General features: G+C 38.3%; 2 protein-coding genes across 2 annotated transcripts in view; both read right to left on the reverse strand.

Annotated features, from left to right (window-relative positions):
- Positions 1-1316: 1316 nt before the first annotated feature.
- On the reverse strand, positions 1317-5265 carry si:dkey-3h3.3 (uncharacterized protein LOC100144568 homolog). Its single transcript, XM_017716061.2, has 4 exons — positions 5011-5265; positions 3364-4347; positions 2121-2338; positions 1317-1981 (listed from the first exon to the last, which is right to left on the reverse strand). Exons 1-4 carry the CDS (start codon positions 5032-5034, stop codon positions 1912-1914), a joined length of 1296 nt encoding a protein of 431 aa, XP_017571550.1. The 5' UTR covers positions 5035-5265; the 3' UTR covers positions 1317-1911.
- A 4290-nt stretch (positions 5266-9555) lies between these two features.
- Positions 9556-22340, reverse strand: part of parp8 (poly (ADP-ribose) polymerase family, member 8) — a 74864-nt gene continuing 62079 nt past the window's right edge. Inside the window, exons 13-26 of the mRNA XM_037531433.1 lie at positions 20805-20858; positions 20605-20700; positions 19319-19411; positions 19084-19209; positions 18882-18947; positions 18408-18475; positions 18162-18210; positions 17673-17785; positions 15990-16062; positions 15789-15858; positions 15588-15661; positions 14683-14752; positions 14514-14598; positions 9556-12566 (exon numbers count right to left, since the gene is read on the reverse strand). Of these exons, the coding sequence (XP_037387330.1) occupies positions 12464-12566; positions 14514-14598; positions 14683-14752; positions 15588-15661; positions 15789-15858; positions 15990-16062; positions 17673-17785; positions 18162-18210; positions 18408-18475; positions 18882-18947; positions 19084-19209; positions 19319-19411; positions 20605-20700; positions 20805-20858 (1140 nt within the window). The 3' untranslated portion in view covers positions 9556-12463. The remainder of the gene's footprint in view (positions 12567-14513; positions 14599-14682; positions 14753-15587; positions 15662-15788; positions 15859-15989; positions 16063-17672; positions 17786-18161; positions 18211-18407; positions 18476-18881; positions 18948-19083; positions 19210-19318; positions 19412-20604; positions 20701-20804; positions 20859-22340) is intronic.

Here is a 22340-nt window from a genome sequence, read left to right on the forward strand (position 1 = left end):
TGTAACTTAGCACAGTGTCTTTGTCAACATAGAGCAAGTGCAGGCTTTGAGTAAAGAAAAGAAGAAATTCAAACAAGTGCAGTATCATCACCACCAGGCCAAACAAGGTGAACTTTCCAAACCCACATCACAACTTTCATTTCCCACTCTGGAATCCTACATGCAGAGATGTTTTGGTGGTTTCTACTGATTAACTTTGGCATAGTTACCTTCACATAAGGTTTTTGCTTCATGCTAACAGTTAAGTTTGGATGCATTTTATTTGAACCATGATGGTGTTTAAAATGCATACAACAAACATGGAAAAGTTGAATCACACTACCTCTGTAGTGGTGCAGCATTCATTTTTATGATGAGTTGCCTTTTATGACAAGTTGAGCATCAAAATTTAGACAGCAAATTTGTTCGCTGTTCTTCATAAAGAGTTTGGTCTAACAGTGGAATAGTTCACCCACTTCTCAGGACATTTCAGCACACTCTACATCGATGTTTGAGGCTACAGATAATATGTTCATAGTGTTAAAACGTTGGCCAAAGTGATAATATTGTCCATAAGAATCACATTAACCCATACTTAAAATGACTGCTCTTCAAGTGGATGCTTGTTGTAGAGGTCCTGTGAACTATATTAGTATACTGAGGTTGAGTTTAATTTCCTACAGGGCCAGTTGAACGCTTGGATCGCAGAGCAATACTTAAAAGTGTCATGAGCACTTTAGTGCCTTTGGAATGGACTGTAGATGCTGTGATAATGTGCACTAAGCTTAATGAATTTCATCATTATCGACTCTGAATATCTTCTTCAAAGTTATGTACTGCTGTGTACTTTGTTTTATAATACTGACAGACCAGCTGACAATTTCTATAATATGAATAAATGCTATATACTTCTTTAACAGGTTCAGGTATTGAAATTTTTCAGGGGCTGATTTGTTACTGACACTACTTGGCTTCACTCTTTTTATTATTCTCACTCTGCACAGTTTTTTAGTACATTTGAGGAAGCAGGGATAAGCAAGAGAATTTTGGAGGTTGCTTTTAAGTCCTGATCAAGATAAAGTCAGGCTAACATTAGGTGTGTTGCGAACAATATTGGCAAGCATTCCAACACCCCCTACATAGGAGAAATTCCTCGGTTTGTTTCCTATCCTAATTCATCAACACTCCCACTCACATTTGTCCCAATATGGTCGTTCTTGTTATGAGGTCACATCTGGCTCTACAAGACTTTGGGACTTGCAATGCTATGTTCGTGCCAAGCTAATAGTGATATACATTCAGTTTAATCAATCTAGTTCAGGCTTATAATGACCAAACACATGCAAACATTCTGTATTTCAATTTTAAATCATTTGCTTTCCATATTTAAAACATTTCACAATCAGGTCAGTGACAATATGTTCATTCAGTTAGAATGCCCATTGCTATAACCTAGCTTGATGTGTCACAACAGTCACTAAATTACTGTTGCTAATGCATCTGATCTGACAGAATGTCTCCATCCTCACATTATGTGATCTAACCCGTCCACCGCTCCCTAATTCTGACAAAGGTCAGCAACTGCAATTTGACAAACTAGGGTTGGTACAACAGCACCGTGCACATTCCATTATGAAGAGTACAGTCAGCAGCAAGTATGACTATGACTAGTTACAATAATCGTGAATACTTTTTATACGATACTGTTGTTCGTGGAAATCAACATTTCGTTTAAGCTAGTAAGCATCAGCACTGTAATTCTTCACAGCACAACTGGCAGCAAATTGTTTGATACAGTCTCTAAAAGAACAACTTGAGAATGACTGCATATGTGTCTACTGAATATAGTGTTTGCCTCTGTTGTATTATTCTTGTATGAATTATTCTTGTACTTCTTTGTCTGGAAAAGTTCGGTACACAGCCTGTGAATTATCAGCAAATTCCTTTTGCTTTCAGCTCCTCTTGTACACGTTTCAGGTAGTCAGGATCTGGGTAACCGTAGCTAGTAAACAAGAAAGAAAAGACCCACTTTCAGAACTGAAAGTATGTTGAGTACAGATGACAATGTAAATATCCTACATAATTTAGAAAACTTTAACTCTGCCATTAAATATCAAAACTACTCCTGTGTCTAAACTTACGCAGTTGGCCCACCAAAACGGGATGTTTTGTGATGAATGTCATTCCAGGTTACCACGTTGCTCCTGCCAGTGGTGGATGAGCTCCCTATGGTGAAGATTAGCCTTTGCTCAAAGGCTTGTTTAAGGAGTTTTAGAACTTTCCTGCCTTCTGAGGAGTCTGGCAGGTAGGCTGTACGTGATGCACCATCATATGGCTGGCCTGGATTTGGATGCTCCTCCTACACAAGTAAAGTAAATGGGATGATCTGTCCATTTCCTAAGCAACCAGTACCACTGAACTACTAAAACATGGAGATGGTCTAGTGTTAATGCTTACCTTTCATGTCACGAGTCAAACCAAACAGTATTAAATAGTATTGCACAATATGTACATATAAATCCCAGAACACAAATTCTCAACATTCTCCAACCAGCATCAACAAACCGAAAAGCTGGGTTTGTATATAATGTATATGTATACTATGTGATTGCTGGTAGTGCCTAGAATGTTCGATCCATTCAAAATTTTTGAGAACATTATCCTCCATCCACACTGGTTCATTTAGCTGGTCATTCTTATTGTGGAACAGTATAAAGCCACAGTTCCACTAGAAATCTGCAGTTTGTGTCATCTTGTGAAATATTTGTGACTGTAGTAGTGCCAGAAAACTGGCCATGAAAAAGATCCTCTATTTCTGTGCAGTTAGCAAGTTAGCTAGCTTGCCAATCATTTGTAGTAAAAATGAAAAAACGTAACAAAACTATACAAGATAATTGCTCTTCAGACTGTTTTGCTACACACGGAGTTGTAGCAAACAGAAAAATAATACTGATAACTGCTGTGGTTGGTAGCAGTGGCACAACTTGTAAGTGCAGTAGTGCTTAGCCAAGCAGCTAACATAGCAAGCTAGCTAATTGGGTTTAATCCATCTACTTCTCCAAAATTCAACACAAAGCAAAATTCACATGTGAGATTTTTTTGGTTCCAGACATCTGTAACACTGTAGTGAATTCCTTTGAAATTAAAGCTCTTTTGGTCTCAAAAAAAAAAATTGCTATCATAAAGCTAGTCTGACTGGACTGACTAGCAACATTTGGTCAGTGGGCTCTGGGTTTCAAAGAAATGAAATCTGCCAATAACTTTTCCCATTTTGTGCACTACAAAAAAAAAAACAAAAAAAAAAAAACAACCACACTGCGTCATTTCCCCAGGCTGGTACCGTAGCAGACGCTAATATAAAATGAATTACTATAACATACTCACCTTCTGTATCCCACTCGGAATGTAATAATGAATGACCTTTGTTCTGTAGCCTTCATAACCTGGCAAAGAAGAGGAGTCTTGTATGATCTGCATTTTGCCTCCTTCAGGTTGGGTCCCTTTCAATGCTCCATATAATACTCCACACGTGGGACAAACTGGTTTAATTTCAAAAGCTCTCTTCAAACAGTCTCTACAGAATGAGTGCTTACATTTCTCCAGAGTCTGACTTTTGGACTTAACCAGTGGTTCCAAACAAATACAGCAAATTTCATCTTTGTCATTTGGTCGGTTTTGTAACGCTGGTGGGCTGGATGCTGTAGCACAGGCGTGGTCCATGTGATTGATTTGCATTGGAGAAGATCTTTTAGGAGGGCTGTGTAAAAACCGTTCAAACCTTTCGAGGGTCAGGTAGCTCCCGGTCAGGTCAACTCCGTGTTTTTGGGGTCTCACTAGCAGCTCTGGAAAACGTTTGCACCAAAGCTGCACTTCACTTGCATTCAATTGATAAGTCCGGGTTTGCAGATCAGTGGAAATCTTCTGATATAATGTTATAAAGCGCTCTCTGACAAACTGAACTTGGTCTGTCCTCAGTGTTTTATCCCTTGCGTGAAACATCAGATGCCTTCCTTGCAATTGCATGTCAACTCCCATCTGTTTCATTTTGTCAAGTTCCATAGAATGTTTTTTCTGGATGTAAAGCATGACAGCATCATCAACCACAACTGGTTCTGCAGGTGGACTGGGGCTAGATTTCATTTCTGGTGAGATGTGATTCACATGGTTTCTCCGTTTGTGTCCTACACTTTGAGGTTTTTTCTTCTCCAACTTTGACAAATTCATGAAAGTTTCCTCAATTGTATGAAAAGGTCCTATGATGAAACATGACTCTCTGACATTTCCGCCCATCTTCTTAAGCTCTTGAAGCATTTTGTGTGGCTCGGCAAATGTTTCTGGATCAATGATGAGCTTCACATCATCAAAAATCTGAAATTAGAGCAGTGACGTTGAAAAACTACAGAATCATCTAAGGTGGACATGGGCCCAGTGCCTGAAAATGAACTAAGATGCTTAGTGATTTGGAGCAACATCAGATCAGGCATGGTTTACTGGCCAAACGTCAGGAGTTAGTGCAGTAATAGTTAATAATTAGCACTTTCATTTCATTAAGAGTCACCAAGAAGCAGGGCTGAACGATTTGGGCAAAATATTGAATGGCGATTCTTGTGAACAATGCTGTGATTTAAATTTACAGTTATTTTTCTAGAAATCGAGGCTTGAGACTAGAACATGGATAGTTAACACTTCAGCCTGCTAGTTAATTATGGCTGGGTTCAAGTATACAACACATGGGTGTTTGGTTGATCTAGGTGGTCTAACTACAGCTGTGTTAAGTTAAAGTTACTCATTTAAAATGCGCTAAGGCAACACAGCTGAGGATGTAGGCTGTAAAAAACTGCACTCTATTAAAATTGCGATTTCAATATAACAACGATGAATCTTTCAGCCCAACGAAGAAGCCACTCGAATTCAGCTGTTCTCAAAATGGATTTTGGAAAATCTGAAGACGTTACCTGCTTGGGCACGTTTGCGTTTTCGGCTTTTTCAAAAAGGTACATAATGAAAGCAAACTAGGCCAGTCAGACTCACCTCCCGTATCTGGGATCCCGCCATCGTTGTATCGCGTTGCCAGGCAGAGCAAACGTAAACAAACAACCTCACAACCGCCACAGGATCCTGCACGAGCAGCTCAGAGACAGACGAAGAGACAGAGTCGACTCTGCGTGCGGTACCTTAATGACTACAGGCTTAAACGACGTGTTTTAGGTACTTTTTAAGTAAAAGACTGCGAGGCTACACGCAGAGCGCCGTCCGCAAGACTTTAGTTTCGCTTTTACCGAAGTAGGAAGAGCAGAGCCGGAATACAGGCGGCGTTCGCGCCTTTCAAACGGAAGGGAAGCGCGGTCGGCACATTAAAGGGCCCAGAACATGTAAAAGACAACTTCCTTTTTCACTACTTTAAATGTATTTTACATTTTGGAAAATATTTTTAATAATTTAAATATTTATTTATGCATTTATTTTGATACTTTTTTATATTTATATATATATTTTTTTCATCTTTTGGAATATTTTAAATATTTAAAATACTGTGGATGGAGTCATTTAGCAATCTGTAATCTGTAGTCGGAGTAATGTGGAGAGCACAGTGGACATGTATTTAAGTGACTGACTGAAGATCAGTGTTCTAGGCTGTGAGCTGTTTGGCTTATTAAATAGCCCGTGTCATGGAACACCAAAGTCCCCTCACTGTTTAGAAATTAGAGAGTTTAATGTAGTTTTGAAACATCAAAGGTTCCCACGCTTGTACAGTCCACACAGTTTTTGTGATGTAATGAAAATCCAGATTATTCACATATTTGTCTGTTCCACCAACACCAGTTTTTTCCACAAAGCCCATTTTCGCCGTTTTTGCGGGTGACGTACTAAAAAAACATCTTAATTCATTATTTACATGACCATGTTCCAACCTCTCTGTATCCTTTAGAATTAACCAGGCTCTTTTTGGTACTGTGCCTTTAAAACTGATACATGCTTATGAGCTTGTTCTGATTGGCTGCTTTGTATTATGCCCCAATAAAAAAAGCAGTTCAGGTTGATACATTCCTCACAACTTCCAGATGAATGGGTGGAGCTAAACTGATGTGGGTGGAACAGGCGTGAATATGCACAATGTATTCAAAACGGGCTGGTTTTGCAGCTTAGTGTCCATATCTGGACTGAGGAGTGAACAGTAGGTCTTGAAATTTCACACTACATCAAGCTCTTATTTCTGAAAACCCTAAAACACTGCATTTAAAAAATACACTGCTCATGCAGTTTAAAAGATTTTTGCAGTCAGTTATTTTAAAGCTATTTCAACATTGACTCCTAATTTAGATGGATGGATGGATGGATGGATGGATGGATGGATGGATAGATAGATAGATAGATAGATAGATAGATAGATAGATAGATAGATAGATAGATAAACACATTATTGATCCCAAAGGAAATTTAGCAGCCAGTAGCACACACCCAGCACAGTACAGTAATAGTAATAAGGGTGTAAACAATACAAAACAGGAAGAACAAATATAAAAAGATCCTATCTACAGGCATATATAAAAATAGAAAAATAAAACAATCTGTAATAATATTTATAACCTGAGATGAAAGACGCAGTGCAGTAATGACTGTACAAAGAGGTACAGGTAACGGCATATAACGACCATACTGAATTAATAAATATGTGCAGAAATGGTACCAAAATAAAGTAGTGTCCAGATGTCTCCAGCACCCCCCTGTGGCCCTGAAGGAGAAGCGGCTTAGAAAATGTGTGTGTGTGTGTGTGTGTGTGTGTGTGTGTGTCCAGATGTGCAATATGTGCCCAGAAGTGCAATATGTGCAGCACGCTGTCTATATGTGCAGATGGGTGAAGAAACACAAGATAAACATGAGATGTAAGACCTATGATTCGTGATTTAACATGAGATTCAGATTCCGTCCTCCTCTCTCCTCTTCCCTCTTCTCTTCTGGCCCCCCTGGGAAAAGTTGAATAGCCTGATAGGTCTGGGGACAAAGGATCTAGTCCATTCTAAATGCCGAACTTTTGATCTAAGCAAAGACAGGGAGAGTGATACCAACTTACGCAAGTCTGAGTTACTGCATCAATTTGTATGATGGTTTATTGTCTATAAGTGTGTTACCCTTAGCAGATGCAGGGCAGCAGGGATCACCGTAGCAGCTGACCACTGTTAGTTGTTTTTGTTTGGTTTTTGAAGAACATTTGAATATTCTGACTGAGCGCAGGGCAGCATACAAACTAAAATAAGGTGATCTAAATGTATTATCATACTAAACTAACAGCAACACTGAATGAGAGCATGGCTGGGTGAGGATTTAGCTGCTTTAACTTTACAGTGAACCAGTCGCTTTGTATTGTTGGGGAAGAGTTCTGTCTTGGTAATTTCTAGGTAGAAAGAAAAAACCTAAAGCTAACACAGAGTGTATGGAGTCAATAACATAACCACAGTGCAATATGATACCATTTTAATACTTAATGTTAGGTACTGAAGATGTACAGAGGGCACCACCCCAGTTACAGCATTTGTACACTAAAAGGTGCAGTTTTGTCTGAGAGTGTGGGAGCATATAATATACACTATAACACCAGCAAGTTTAACTCAACACTGTACTCCACTGTTTTGCATGACTTGCACTTGGAGTGAAACTTGGTGAAAAACAGCAATCTGATTGGATACTTTAGAACGGTTAATAATACAGAAAAATTGTTTTAATCAGTTTTCTCATTCCTTTGTTTTTGTTGATATTTCATAATAAATGCATGACTCAATGAAACTGAGTCAGTTATGTTGTTTTATGAGAGTTAGTTTAATAATCTTGTTGAGTATAACAAGCTTCCCCCACTGGCTTTTGGCATTACCTATTACCCTATTGTTTTACTTGTGTTTCTCACTCTCTTTGCATTTTCTTTGCCCCTGGCCTTTCATTGAGTGTGGGCATTTTCCTCATACTACACGGTTAATTGCCTAGCCACGTTGCCGTAGGCTGTAAGTGCAAGTTACCAAGTAACTTGTGTTGAGCATGATTTTATGACCGGTCAGTTGCAAGGTAAAGACAATGAAATTAGGTCTAATTTAAACCTCTTTTTCTACTGTAATTGGTAGAACAAAACCATATTAAGTTGAATGTGGAGTAGAGAACATTCTTGTATGGCACTGTTTAAAAGAAAGGCTTGAGTACATACTCATCCTCTCTGGTGGCTGTTGAAGTTTGTAATAGCAGTAACATGTACAAAGGTTCAGTGCAGTGTCTGCAAATATTTCAGTTAGTCAAGATCTGGATATCTTGCCACTGAAGTTCCATCCCACTACACCACATGTGAATTCCCATGCCTGCAAAAAGTTTTACACCAGAAGACTTACCACAGTGCTCCAGGGTGATGTTCATGTGCTGAAATGAAGAGGGCTTTTCTAATAATATTCCACCGAGTAGACAAAAACACAAAGTGGAAAAGTGTCCTGTGGTCTGACGAGTCCACATTTCAAATTGTTTTTGGAAATCATGGATGTCGTGTCCTCCGGGCCAAAGAGGAAAAGGGAATGTCTGGATTGTTATCAGCGCAAAGTTCAAAAGCCAGCATCTCTGATGGTCTAGGGGTGTGTTAGTGCCCACGGCATGAGTAACTTGAACATCTGTGAAGGCACCATTAATGCTGAAAGGTACATACAGGTTTTGAAGCAACATATGCTGCCATCCAAGCAGCGTCTTTTTCAGGGACGTCCTGCTTATTTCAGCAAGCCACATTCTGCACGTGTTACAACAGCGTGGCTTCATAGTAAAAGAGTGCGGGTACTAAACTGGCCTGCCTGCAGTCCAGACCTGTCTCCCATTGAAAATGTGTGGTGCATTATGAAGCGCAAAATACGACAACGGAGACCCCGGTCTGGTGAGCAACTGTAATTGTACATCAAGCAAGAATGGGAAAGAATTCCACCTACAAAGCTTCAACAATTAGTGTCCTCAGTTCCCAAACGCTTATTGAGTGTTGTTAAAAGGAAAGGTGATGTAACACAGTGATAAACACGCCCCTGTCCCAACTTCATTGGAACATGTTGCAGGCATCAAATCCAAAATGAGTGAATATTTGCAAAAAACAATAGTATATCTTGGTTGAAAAAGATTAGATCATATTCTGTTTTTGTTTTACGTAACGTCCCAACTTCATTGGAATTGGGGTTGTAGTAGCTTTCTGTGATTGAGCTTTCAGATGCATTAAATACAAACATTTAACTGTAAACAAAGCTGTCTCTGTAGGTTTCTCCAGAACAGAGCATTTCACATCAAACCATTCTGGGTGACTTTGTTTACGTCTTAACCATTTAACTGTGCAGACATTTAGAAAAATGTATGCAATTCCCCTTTAAGGTCTACACTTTAGGCTGGTTTTGCTGTTTTTTTTACACACAGTTTGGTGATTTTCCTTCTCCAACACACCTGATTCAGCTCATCAGTTAATTACTAGGTTTAATTACTGTTAAACTGGACTTCAGCCTTCTGACCCCAACCTTTAAAAAGTAATAGGGAGGTGCAATTAAATGTTTCTGTAAAGTATAAAAGATGTGACAAATGTTTGGGATTTAAAGGCAAGTTCAAATTTAATGAACATAAACAGGTACATAAGCTACTATTTCCATAACTTGTAAAAAGCCCAAAAGCTTCATCTGTTCGCAAAATAAAGAAAAAGTAAAAACTGAATACAGAAAATATTTGGACTCCGTGTTGTCCTGGCAGTATTTACACTATGTACAGTGTTGTATATTTGCCAATAATCCTTTGTAAGGCACCAAATGCTAAGTAGCATGATACGTGTCACTACAATATACAAAACCATACAAACATTTACACTCATCACAGTTAACTTAAATATTATATTTACTATTCAAAGTAATCCAATATTACTTGTGTGAGAATAATTGCTTCGGAACGGTTGAGCATTGATTCTTTGCTTAAAGGGGCACTCCAGCATAAACGTAGAGTTTCATGTTATTTGTTGTGTAATGCGTTATTCTGTAAGCAGCATTATATCGCTCAGCCTCATCTGTTTGACTATTTTTATACAATTTCAGTGTTTTCTCACTACAATACCCAGCATGCACAAATACATCATGCAACCATTGGGAATCTTTGGGCTGTCCACCAATTCTGACCGCTATAACCAAGCTAGCTTTCTCTCACCTCAGTCATCAGAATCTTCATTCAACACAAAATGCACATCAGAGACCAGTTATGAGCCTTTCAGCTAGAGAAAAGAAGCTAACCTGAGGTACAGGTAAACTAAGGTACAGTTGTATGCGAAAGTTGGAACACCCACGGACAAAATACATATTTTGTTGAATTTCTAAGTGAAAATCTGTTAACATTTTCTCTAAACAGAGCCAAAACCTTCGCATGTGACCGTAACTACATAGCCAGTTACCTTGCTAACTTCAGCTTTTAGCTTTAATCCCCCTCATTTTTTGTCTTTTGAGTACTCCATTTTCTGTTATGACGTTTTGAAGACAGTTACTACAGTTATATAGCTGCAATAAGGCATTCAGCTTCCTAGCAGCATATATTCTAAAATAGCTTTCCAAAAATACACCCCAAAGCAGCTGTAGTTTTTAAAAAGTTCCTCTCACTATCAAGGTACATCATCAGAAGGGGGGTTTCCTACTCTTTAATCTGGAAAATCTCACTCTAGAGACAACTGCTGCACTGCTGGCATGTTTACTACAAATGTGGCAACAGCTAGATTTGTCATTTTGGCTGGAGCGCTCCTTTAAGAGAGTTTTGACTATAATATTGTACTACTTGGTTGATTTTGCGGCAGTTACAAAATATCTTTCCTCTAGAATTCAAACATGACCATGAGACTTATGGAATGTGGAGAATGTGTTTGCTATCCTTCAGAATTCAAAGATTCTTTAGTGAAATTACACATCAGTATTCAACACCATAATGGACAAGGAAACATCGACGGCAAGTCTGAATGTGTGAAAGGTGAACTGAACATTTAAGAAAAAGTTGGGGGTGGGGGAGGGTTTGGAACATGGCAACCAAACGTATTAATAACCGCACTCCAGAATCAAGGCTGCTAGAACCTATAATTTTATCATTTTCCAGTTCAGAGGGGTAAATGCAGTGCTCTGCGTTGATTAGATGCGATGATTAATGTACAAAGTCATTCTGTAATTGGTCAGTGAATGGAGCACACTGTAGTGCTCTAATTTGATTTGAGTTGAGGTGTAATTTAATCAGGTTTCTTAAAAAAAAATAAATGAAAGGAAATCTTTTGGCATTTGAATTAGTGAGCCAATTTTGAGGATAAGATCATCATTCTCATTTTAATCAATGTTTTAAAAGCAGTACACAAACTGGTGTGTAAAGTTAAACAATCGCAAAGTAAAAAAATGGTGTATTTTCACATAGGGACTGACCCTCGAACATGGCAATGTATAAACAAGCTGCGAACACTTATTCTGCCTTAAAATCACCTTTACAAAAAGATTTATAATGAAATATTCAAAGACATTTTACAACCGGGCGCCAGTTTTTCTTTTATCAAAAATGCTATTAACATATCTAGGAACACAAGTCGACCGAAAATTTAAAGAAAGCCACATGCATTTTATTTTCTGTCAGTGTTGCCCAAATACAAGTTAAAGTACTGACTCTTTTTTTTTTTTTCGCCAACAATTCAACCAAAACGGCAACTCAATGTCACAGTAGTTTGGTTAAAACAATAGAGCAAATAGGGCTGCAGTGGAATCAGTGGTGATAAACTCTATAACTGTGACTTCTTTTTGGAAACTGTAAACCGACAGCTACTGGCATGTAGCTTAGAACTCATGTAGCTCAGGAACATGTGGTTTGTAAACACAACAACCTTTCAGCTCTTAATGTCCGCAACACTGGGAAATGAACGCTTGGGTTCACCAAAGTCAAACAATATGAAATAGAATCTTTGAAAAGGCATTTTAAGATGATGAAGTTGGAACTAAAATCTCACATTAAGAAAAATAAAGTGCATATCAACACCTTCAGTATACACAAAGTATCATACTTCTAAAAGTACAGCTCTTAGTAAACAATGCAGGATGGTGTATTACCATTAAGGAATATTTTGTTTTCCCCAAAAAGGCCAAATAACATCTGGTAGAAGTCTCAAAATATTACTCAAAGAACTTTTTTCCCTTTTCTTTACAAAAAATAGGCTGTCCAACAGGTGAACTGAGAGACATACCGTGTCCTTTGAAAATGTAGAATTTTATTTATAAACTTAGCAAAACGGTAAGAGTTTGATTAGCCAGTGTAAATACACAGGGGTGTCCGTGGGGTATAAATACTGCAGCTAATTTCATAGGTCTGAAGTAATCTGTTTCTCTATACGGTGTTCTGTGGATACCAAAAATACCTATGGATGCGACCTCCTACGCTCAAAAATCCAGCTTTGAGACAGGAGGACAGGTGAAGGCAGCAGTATTGCGTCTGTAATCTTTCATCCAGTGGCGGTTTGATTGCCAATGACTCGTAAGATTTCCCGGTGTATGCTGGGGTCCTGCGTGTTGATGCTCGTGTCGCCCACCTGTCCATCCTCGTAACTAGTCGAGTGAACAAAAAAAAAAGATTTTAATAAACTTAGAACACAACCCTCTAGACCCCACAGCAGCATCTGCTGGCCAATTTGCATCCCCCTGTAATGGTTGAAGATGACTGTGTTTAATAAGGTCAAAATAAAACGATTATAATGATCTTTGAATGAACAATGCAGGATGGCGTATTACCATTAAGGAATATCTTTGAATTCACATTTAATAATTAAATGTGTTTTAATACACATTTAATTCTTTAATCATGATATTCCAGGTTTTTTACTTACGTGGACAGCAGCGATGATATCCAAGCAAGTTCAAGATTTAAATCCTTAATTTTTTTTTTGAAGTTTTTTATGGTTATTTTAGTTTACCGTGTTTTGTGTTTTATATTTGTGTTATTTGTGTTTTCCATTGCCAAGCTAGTCTCTCAGCTATTTTTATAATTAATGCTAAGAGCCGTTTTTCATGGCTGCTTGTGCCAAAATAAAAAGGATGCGGTTCGAGATTAACTTGATGTGCTTCTAGGACATGGATATGCGAGGAATCAAGTAGGCTGTAACCAAAATGGCTGCTTAAATGAGACATTCACACAGCAAATTAGACACTCACATATACACTAAGAAACCTTAGATAAATAATAGACAAATATACAAACATACCCAAAAAGAATGGCAATGAAAAACATGAAGATGATAAAACTGCTGCAAATAGGCAAATTACACACTGCAGATGACCCAATAGTGAGAACAACAGGGTGTATCAAAAATATGAGCTGCTAATTTGCTGAAGGAGTGGAGTAACTGAATTTGCTGACTGTTTTTTTTATTTCTTTGTGTAACTGTCAAGTTGCAGGGAAACAATGTTGCCTCTCACAGCATGCAGTTAACTGCATGTACGTTTTACTGTGCAAAGCCAGCCTTTGACTAAGAGTGCAGGCTTTGGTCATTTTTATCAAATTTACTGCTAAACAATAATTTTGTAAAACTTCTTCAATTGTGGTCAAGTCAGTTTGTTTAATATCCCTGTTCTTTACTCCAAAGTCTTTTTCTTATTTGACTATTAACTCTGATCGGGAACCTACAAGAGTGCTCTGGAATTATGTTGGGGTCTAAAGGGCTTTTAAACTGCTGCTCTCTAAGTATGTAAGTATGCAGTTCATTTGATTAAATACATTACCTTTGATTAAACAGGTAAGCCTGTTCACACCTGCCGTTAACTTGGGTGATTTGCTCACAAATGGACAGTATTAAGAAGAGGTGTGAAAGGGGCCCAATGCATCTTGGAGATGCACTGTGACTCACAAAAGATCACTCAAACTGCCTTCGGAGGTGGTCAGTGCTGCACATGAACAAAAAAAACTAAATGCTAAAGTGTCCCAACGGCTCCCTGCCAACAAGGCAAAACCACCTTAATCAACTTAATCAAATCAGTAAAGAAGAATGCAGCGTAGCTTCTTTCTTACTCGTCACTCCTATATATTTAAATGGTTCACACCATGTAAAACAGAATTTTCCTCGCTTTTTAAAAAAGAGAGTTTGATGTAATATGTAAAGAATGTTAAAGTTTCAAAACATATTGTTCTCTCTCCAGGCTATATCAGAGACAATAATAAAAAAAACAAGGATAATGTAAGATATGAGCCCTTTAAAATGCCATCTGAATGTTTGTAACAGTTTGCACAAGGACTGACAGTAAAGTTTTGTCTGACAACAAATACGGAGTGAATGGCAGCACAAAACGCTTTCTCCAGTCAAGAAATCTGGTCATATGCTGTCACTGCAGATGCTTTCAAAACCCATGAAAATTACAGGTGTCAACAGCTACACATCTCACTGTCCACTTGATCAGATCCCTCAAGACGGATGTTAATACCTAGTGTGAACAAGGCCACATCATCACTATTAAAACCTCCTGTTCAAACCAAATGAAAGCAGACCTCCTGAATTTACTTACACAAAGAAAAATCTTGTACAGACATGATCTGGGTTTGGAACCACCCAAATGTCCCCATGCTTGTGCAGATCTGGCGAAGTAATAACTGTAAGAGTAAAAGTCATCAAGGTTACCAAAACAAGCTCAGCAAAACATTTTTGTTGTAGTGCACAAAAGCTAGATACTGTACCTTCACATAAGGCTATGCATTTCAGATTGCGACTCTGCAGAAACTGTGGCTGCTGACCCTTCTTCTGTGACTGCAATAAATAAACATATAAAACTTTTTACACATCTGTTATTATGCACTTATAAATAATCAGGCAAACTGAAGTCTAGGTAGATTTTCACAGTAAAAATTTCATTGTAGGACTGCACAACATACTGTCTGTTAAACATCAGCCTTTGCAATACTGTAGTAGTGGGTCTTATGGCCCAAAATTTCGATTGCGGTGTAATTAAAATTTATAATGCTTTTTATATATATATATATATATATATATATATATATATATATATATATATATATATACACATTCATTTGTGGTGACAGGTATAACAGTTCTGACAAAACTCATACTTAAGATGGAATTTCAACTGGATATATCACCAGCTATTACAATACTGAAATCACAAAAGTGGTTTGTCAATGGATGAATCTGCCTTCTACACCAAAATAGTCCACTGTTTGTCCACTATGGAACTGTGCACAGATGTCTGAGTCTCAGAAGGCTATTTACTAGACATGTGAAGCACTTGATGGGTGCAGTAAATCATTTTAGTAAAAATAACGCAGGTAAATCCCTTACTATATCAATTGTTTGCAATATTCAATTTTTTCCATATCATGCAGCCCTAACCAGAGTACCACTGCCTTAATTTTCCCTCTGAACTCATCCATTCCATTGCTAGAGTGATAATTAGGTGCATTTGAGCATATTGTATATGGGTAAACTTCTGTGTGATTCCTTTTTTTTTTTTTTTAATTATCGCAATAATCTGTGGCTTTTTCCCCAGTCTAACTCAGTCCTATTTCATAGTGTTAACTCACTTTCCATGACACAGCATGTGATAAACAACAAGATTTGGTTTTACCTGCAGATGAATATTGGTCTTGTTTGTCGCAGTCTCATCTTTTGATGCAACTTTCTGTTGTTTTTTGTTCATCCCTTCAGGAAGAAAATGCTAAATCAACTTTTGTAAATTAAACTATTAGTAAGCCTTTCCACCATTTGCACATATACCTTTAGTGTACCAAACTAGTAGAGGTTCTTAAGGGAAGCAGAAATAGCAAACCTGAGTAACCAAAGGATATGCTTGACAATGGGCTGAGATAGATTCCACTCCCATAGATGGCGCCATGGAGCTGCAGTGAAATAAAAAAAGACTTGATGTTCTACAATAACTAAAGGATTCTCTGGCTGGTGACTATACAGTATGCCTTTAAAAGGCACATTATATCATTAAAAAGATGACCGTAAAATGCATATTCTTTACCTGTAGTCTTGTGTTGGATGCCACAACTAAACCATTCCTCAAAATGGAGTGCCAGTTCTCTATGTGTGATCCGCTAAAAGAGATCAATATATTCTTACTTATTACACAAATCACAGTTAGTCTAATTAGCATGTTTAATAGTTTTCCCATTGGCTAAAAAGTTCACTGAAAATAAACAACATATTACAATTTCTACACTGTAGTTACAAATATGGGAAATGGAAATTAAGGAATGGTTTGGCAAGAAAAAAATCTAGTAAACACATTTATTGGCTTACCCCAGTTGTAGTCATCAGTCATATTTTGTCCAAATTAAGTTTCTTTAATTTAGCTACGAGGACAAACGCAAGAAGACACCCAAATATTTTCTGTAAATACATTCCCAAAATTTCTCTCACAAAGCATCTAGCTCATCATTAAGCTTGCACAGACTTTTCAATGTGATGTAGACCACATTTTGACTGCGAACTACATAAAAGAACTAAACTTGAACTGAATGTGGCATGCAGCAATTTAAGATAACAGTTGTGCCAGATTTCACTTCAGACATAGTTTGAGCAGGTTGAGAGATGTTTTGGGGACATATTTGCGAAAAAGATTTGGGTGAGAACTGACTTGTAGTATTAGAAGCGTTAGCCTCATAGCTAAAGAAGATCTAAACTAAAGAACCAACATTTTGGCTGATGTCTGGGGTAAGTGATTAAAAGTGTAAGTCTGACTTTTCACTGAACCATTAATAAAGGCCTTTATTGGTTATTGTTATTAAGGTTATGGAAATTTTCCAGATTACAAAAGTATAATGAAGCTTCTTCATTTATCCTCTTAAACCTATTCTTAATCGCCTTCCAGCAGGTCCTACAACCACCTTGGGGTCTCATCCCAGTCGGTGGTGCCTGGTAAACCTCCAAAGGGAGGCAGCTGGGGGGCATCCTAATCAGCTGCCTGAATCACCTCAGCTGGCTCCTCTCAAAGTAGAGGAGTAGTGGCTCTATTCTGAGCTCCTCCTGGATGACCAAGTTCCTCACCATATCAAGTAGAGTAGCTGGGCTCAGCCCGAAAAGGCAATGTGGAGGGATGTGGCCCACCACCCACAAGATTCAGTATGGGGGGCCGGCGCAGTGCCTTATAGGCAGTGGGAGAAGTCAGGGAGTGGATATGGACCACTGTGGGGGAAACTGGCTCTTGGCACGTAGATGATGAGGCTTCTTCTTCTGCTTTTAAGTTATTTCTAAATGTCAATCAAAAAGGGGTCCAGTTGAAATATATTTGCCCCACCCCCCCAATCCCCAACCACATGCTAGCTAAATCTCCCCCTAGTTACCTAGCTGGGTGGGTAAAGGCTTGCGTGTGATTCCTCCAAGATACAAGAAGCAGCAACACATCTTTTTTAACAGTCACTAACGCAACATCACTGGATGGTTAAACATGCTTAGGAGAACACAAACATCCAATTCTGTTATGTCAGCAAACAGAAGCCTCCTTCCAGAATTTTCTTGGTAACTGCAATTTTTAGGCCCAGTTATTGCGGGAAATTAAAGCATGATATAATTCAAAATCATTTCTTTTTTTCTAATAGCACAAGAAGAGAAATTATATAGGAAGAACAAAATTTAAACAATGTCCAAGGGTTACTGAAATATTCGAGTAGCATTGGCAATGGGGTCAATGGGGACTGGAACTTACTGGAAAGCGAAAGTACTTCCAAAGAGGCCTTTGGCAGCTCTGAAGTTAGATTCTTTGGCCGGTGGGCTGCTAAGTAGGAGGAACTGGTGGGGGGTGTGCATAAACTTCAGTTGCTGTTGTGACAGAAAGAAGTTGTGAGAGCAAGCACTGAATTTATTATACCTTCATTTTTTTCTCCACTTCTGCTTAAGTAAGTGGTATAGAGAATTAAAAATGAGTTTCAAAATATAGAGGCTCAGAGTTTTGATTTATGTTCTTGCTGACTTATTCCCTCCTCTTCTCTCAACTAAAGGCAAAGCCTTGGTATCTTAGAATGAAATTTTACTCAGCAGCATAACTTTACATATTTCAGAAAATAAGCATCTGAAACCCACTCACATGTGTAAATTATGACAAATCATGCTAATAATCTGTTCATTATGCTCAAAACAGTTTACATCATCCCAATCAGTTTTCTGAAGATATCCTTTTGAGAAATGAAAAACTTACTCTCGTCACTGGTAGCTTCACTATGTGAGACCTGTTACTGGATATGACCCTGTGAACAACACATTTCTCAGCCTTTTGTAGGAGAATTGTTGGGATTAAAAAAACATTAGCCCATTTTTTGCCAACATATAAACCTGTAACCACTCCAGCTTAAACTATTTTTAACTTTCAAAATAAATAAATGAATAAATCATGAAAAAGATTATAGAAATATAGAATGTAGAAAGACAGAAAGAAGTTTATTACCACTGCAATAACGGGTGAGCCAGTGGGTCAATTCTGTCCATCTGCTTCTTTATCTCCAGATATGGAGCCTGTTTGACACAAATTAACCCTTAGAGGAACATATACAGTTCAATGAAAAAGTTTGAACACCCTGGTCAAATTACAATGTTCTATTGATAATATATACCATTTCAATAAAAAAATCAGTTCACTATTTATTTCCTGAGTTTAACATATTGGAAACAAATCAAATATAACACATAAAATTTCCACAGGCCACATTTATGATTTAGCTTTTTTTTGGAAAATATGAAATTCAGCAAATAAACAGTACTTGTGTATTAAAATGTGCAGAAATGTGTCCTGTGTAGAGGATGTGTTATTACTTTTTTTCACTTAGAAAATCAACAAAAAGTTTTGCACATGACTGTATAAACAGCAAAATCAGTAAGGATGCTAATACTGGATCTTATGTAAGAAGCATTTCACTGATACCTGGGTCATTTCTCTGATTGATGTGAGGCTATCAAGAGCTCTCATTACTCGATCATAGTCCTTTTTCTAAGGAGAAGGACAGGGTTGTTACAGCATTAGTGAGCATTATGCAAATGCCACTTCTTTTTATTATTGTTACTATTTTCAACATGTATCATCTGTCATATATCGTTAGCAGAAGACAATTAAATGTGCAGTGTACCCTTGGATTGAAGGCCAGGGTCTGAGGGTCATTAGGATCCACTACGGAGGGATATGGCTCAAAAATGACAACTTTCCTCGGAGATTCTAGCGCAGAGCGACACATGGAGACCAGCAAATCTACAACCTGCAATTGGTAATGAATAATTCACTACATCAAAAGTATCCTGAAAGCAGATGATAAGGTAAAGTAACACCCAAAAATGATATGTTTGTGTGTGTTCTATAGTGTGTACCTGGGCACCTGTGGCAATCTCATCAGCAGCCTCATTCATGACCCCTAGCGTTTGGAAGGCAAAGACACACAGCTCTCTCTCACACACTGTGGGCTGTGAAAACATGCACAAAAGCACTTAATTAGCAAAGCTACGTTTTATACAATTACATAAAGATTCAGCTTTAACTAACTGTTAATTTTCTGCTTTTATGGGCCTCAAATTTTATACTACAATGATTAGTATATTCAAAGGAAAACTGAAACTTTTCAAACATGAGCAGTTTAACTACAAACCTCAGTTTTAAAAATGTGTGTGAATTGCAAATTAAAAACAGAAAGCACTGATCCACTTGGACCTTTATTTATATGAAAACAGTACAAAGACAACATATTAAATGTTTTACCTAATAGATTGTTTACTGTAAATATATGCTCCTTTCGACACTGATGCCTGTATCACCTTGGGATCGGGGTACTTTAGGACTAGGAACGAATAGGCAAGGCATTTATGCTTATGTATAAAAGAAGCATCCAGGAAAAGCCTAGTCCATTGAGAAAGGATGGGTTAAAGCTCGCCACTTTGCCAAAAAATGCCTCAGCGAATAACAGATGTACAGTGAAAGCGTGTATTGTGGTCTGATGAGTCACTATTTCAGGTTGTTTATGGAAATAGTGGACATTGTGATCTCTCTTTCTTAGAAAAAATGGACCATACAGATTGTTACCAGCATAAAGTTTCAAAGCCAGGATTATTGTATATATTATATGGGGTATTAGTGTTCAGAGCATCGTAACATGCATAACCATAAAGGCACCAGCTTTCCAGTCTTTACCAGAAGAGTCACTGTAAAACGACAAACCACGAAACATAAATTTAAAAATATGTTACCTAAATGCCCATTACAAGTTTCAAATGTTTATGTTAAAACCAGAGCTGGGAATAAATGTTATAAAAAATTGAGGCATTACTGAAAATTACCATTATGATAGTGAATTGTGAGGTTTCTGTATTAAACACTGCTATTTGAAGACATGTCCACAATTTTATTATTATTGTTTTTTGGTTCTCAGTGTAAACGAAATTAAGCCCCTTTTAAGCCCTTTGTTACTTAACAGCTGAAGATAAGACAGCCAGTAGGTCTGAACAACCTTTAAAATGAATTGAGAAAAAAGTCAAATTACACCATTGTTTATAAGCTACAATGAGATGTAGCTTGTCATTCATTCTGCGGGGACATCAGTTATCTGTGTATTTCACTGTTCTTGCGATTTCATCTTCTGTGATCACATTTTCTGATGACTCACTCTGAGCATTGGTCCATTTTGGAATACATGAGGTTCATCGCAGACCACACAGAACTCATTCAGGACCGGGATCCTCTGCTCTGCATACTCCATTGTCTGCCATTATAACATGTCCACGAAAAACATATTCTGTTGATATATTTATTACATCCACACATATTCCAAATTATATTTGCAATGAGCGTAGAGTTGGTACGTACCTGGACGAGAAAGCCACGATCTCTGACTGGTATAGACTTTGCCCCATTGTTTGGCTAGTCAATGAGACAACAAATATTATAGAATTGTAGTCATTACCAGAACAGGAAAGGGCATTCTAATACAATAGAAATCAGGAGAAAAAGCCCCACAATCAATGAATGTCACGGTTGGCTCCTCCCAGTCCTGTCCATGTGCTCATGTTTTGGTTTTGTAACTCCGCCCCTGATTGTTATCACCTGTCCCTCATTGTTCCGTGTATTTAAGCCCTGTGTTTGCCCCTTCCGTTTGCCAGTCTTTGTATCTTTGTATCTTTGTATCTTTGTATCTTTGTATCTTTGTATCATTGTACCTTTGTACCTTTGTACCTTTGTATCGTGTCTTTGTACCTGGTCTTCGTTTGTGTTGATTCTGGTCATGTCTTACCCTCGATCTGTCCGTGTCGGCTCATTGACCCTGGACTGTTCTGACTACGACCCTGGATTTGCCCGTAATACAGTGCATCCGGAAAGTATTCACAGCGCTTCACTTTTTCCACATTTTGTTTTGTTACAGCCTTATTCCAAATTGAATTAAATTAATCTTTTTCCTCTAAATTCTACACAAAATACCCCATTGTGACCATGTGAAAAACGTTTTCTCGAGAGTTTTGAAAATTTATTAAAATTAAAAAACAAAGAAATCATATTTACATAAGTATTCACAGCCTTTGCTTAATACTTTGTAGAACCACCTTTGGCAGCAACTACAGCCTCAAGTCTTTTTGAATATGATGCCACAAGCTTGGCACACCTATCTTTAGGCAGTTTTGCCCATTCTTCTTTGCAGTACCTCTGAAGCTCCATCAGGTTGGATGGGAGACGTCTGTGCACAGCCATTTTCAGATCTCTCCAGAGATGTTCAATCGGATTCAAGTCTGGGCTCTGGCTGGGCCACTCCAGGACATTCACAGAGTGGTCCTGAAGCCACTGCTTTGAGATCTTGGCTGTGTGCTTCGGATCGTTGTCCTGCTGAAAAATGAACCGTCGCCCCAGTCTGAGGTCAAGAGCGCTCTGGAGCAGGTTTTTATCCAGGATGTCTCTGTACATTGCGGCATTCATCTTTCCCTCTATCCTGACTAGTCTGCCAGTTCCTGCTGCTGAGAAACATCCCCATAGCATGATGCTGCCACCACCATGCTTGACTGTAGGGATGGTATTGGCCTCGTGATGAGCAGTGCCTGGTTTCCTCCAAACATGACGCCTGGCATTCACACCAAAGAGTTCAATCTTTGTCTCATCAGACCAGAGAATTTTGTTTCTCATGGTCTGAGAGTCCTTCAGGTGCCTTTTTGCAAATTCCAGACGGGCTGCCTTGTGCCTTTTACTAAGGAGTGGCTTTCGCCTGGCCACTCTGCCATACATGCCTGATTGGTGGATTGCTGCAGAGATGGTTGTCCTTCTGCAAGGTTCTCCTCTCTCCACGGAGGAACGCTGGAGCTCTGACAGAGTGATCATTGGGTTCTTGGTCACCTCCCTGACCAAGGCCCTTCTCCCCCG

This window comes from Pygocentrus nattereri, chromosome 20 (assembly GCF_015220715.1).
Source record: "Pygocentrus nattereri isolate fPygNat1 chromosome 20, fPygNat1.pri, whole genome shotgun sequence".
Lineage (NCBI taxonomy): Eukaryota > Metazoa > Chordata > Actinopteri > Characiformes > Serrasalmidae > Pygocentrus > Pygocentrus nattereri.

Bases quoted from the DNA above. Each gene is read 5' to 3' on its own strand.
- si:dkey-3h3.3 (XM_017716061.2), bottom strand. From the start codon at position 5,034: ATGGCGGGATCCCAGATACGGGAG. The intron at 4,348-5,010 runs GTGAGTCTGACT...CTCTAATTTCAG, and splicing joins CGGGATCCCAGATACGGGAG to ATTTTTGATGATGTGAAGCT. The intron at 2,339-3,363 runs GTGAGTATGTTA...TTACTTGTGTAG, and splicing joins TTCCGAGTGGGATACAGAAG to GAGGAGCATCCAAATCCAGG.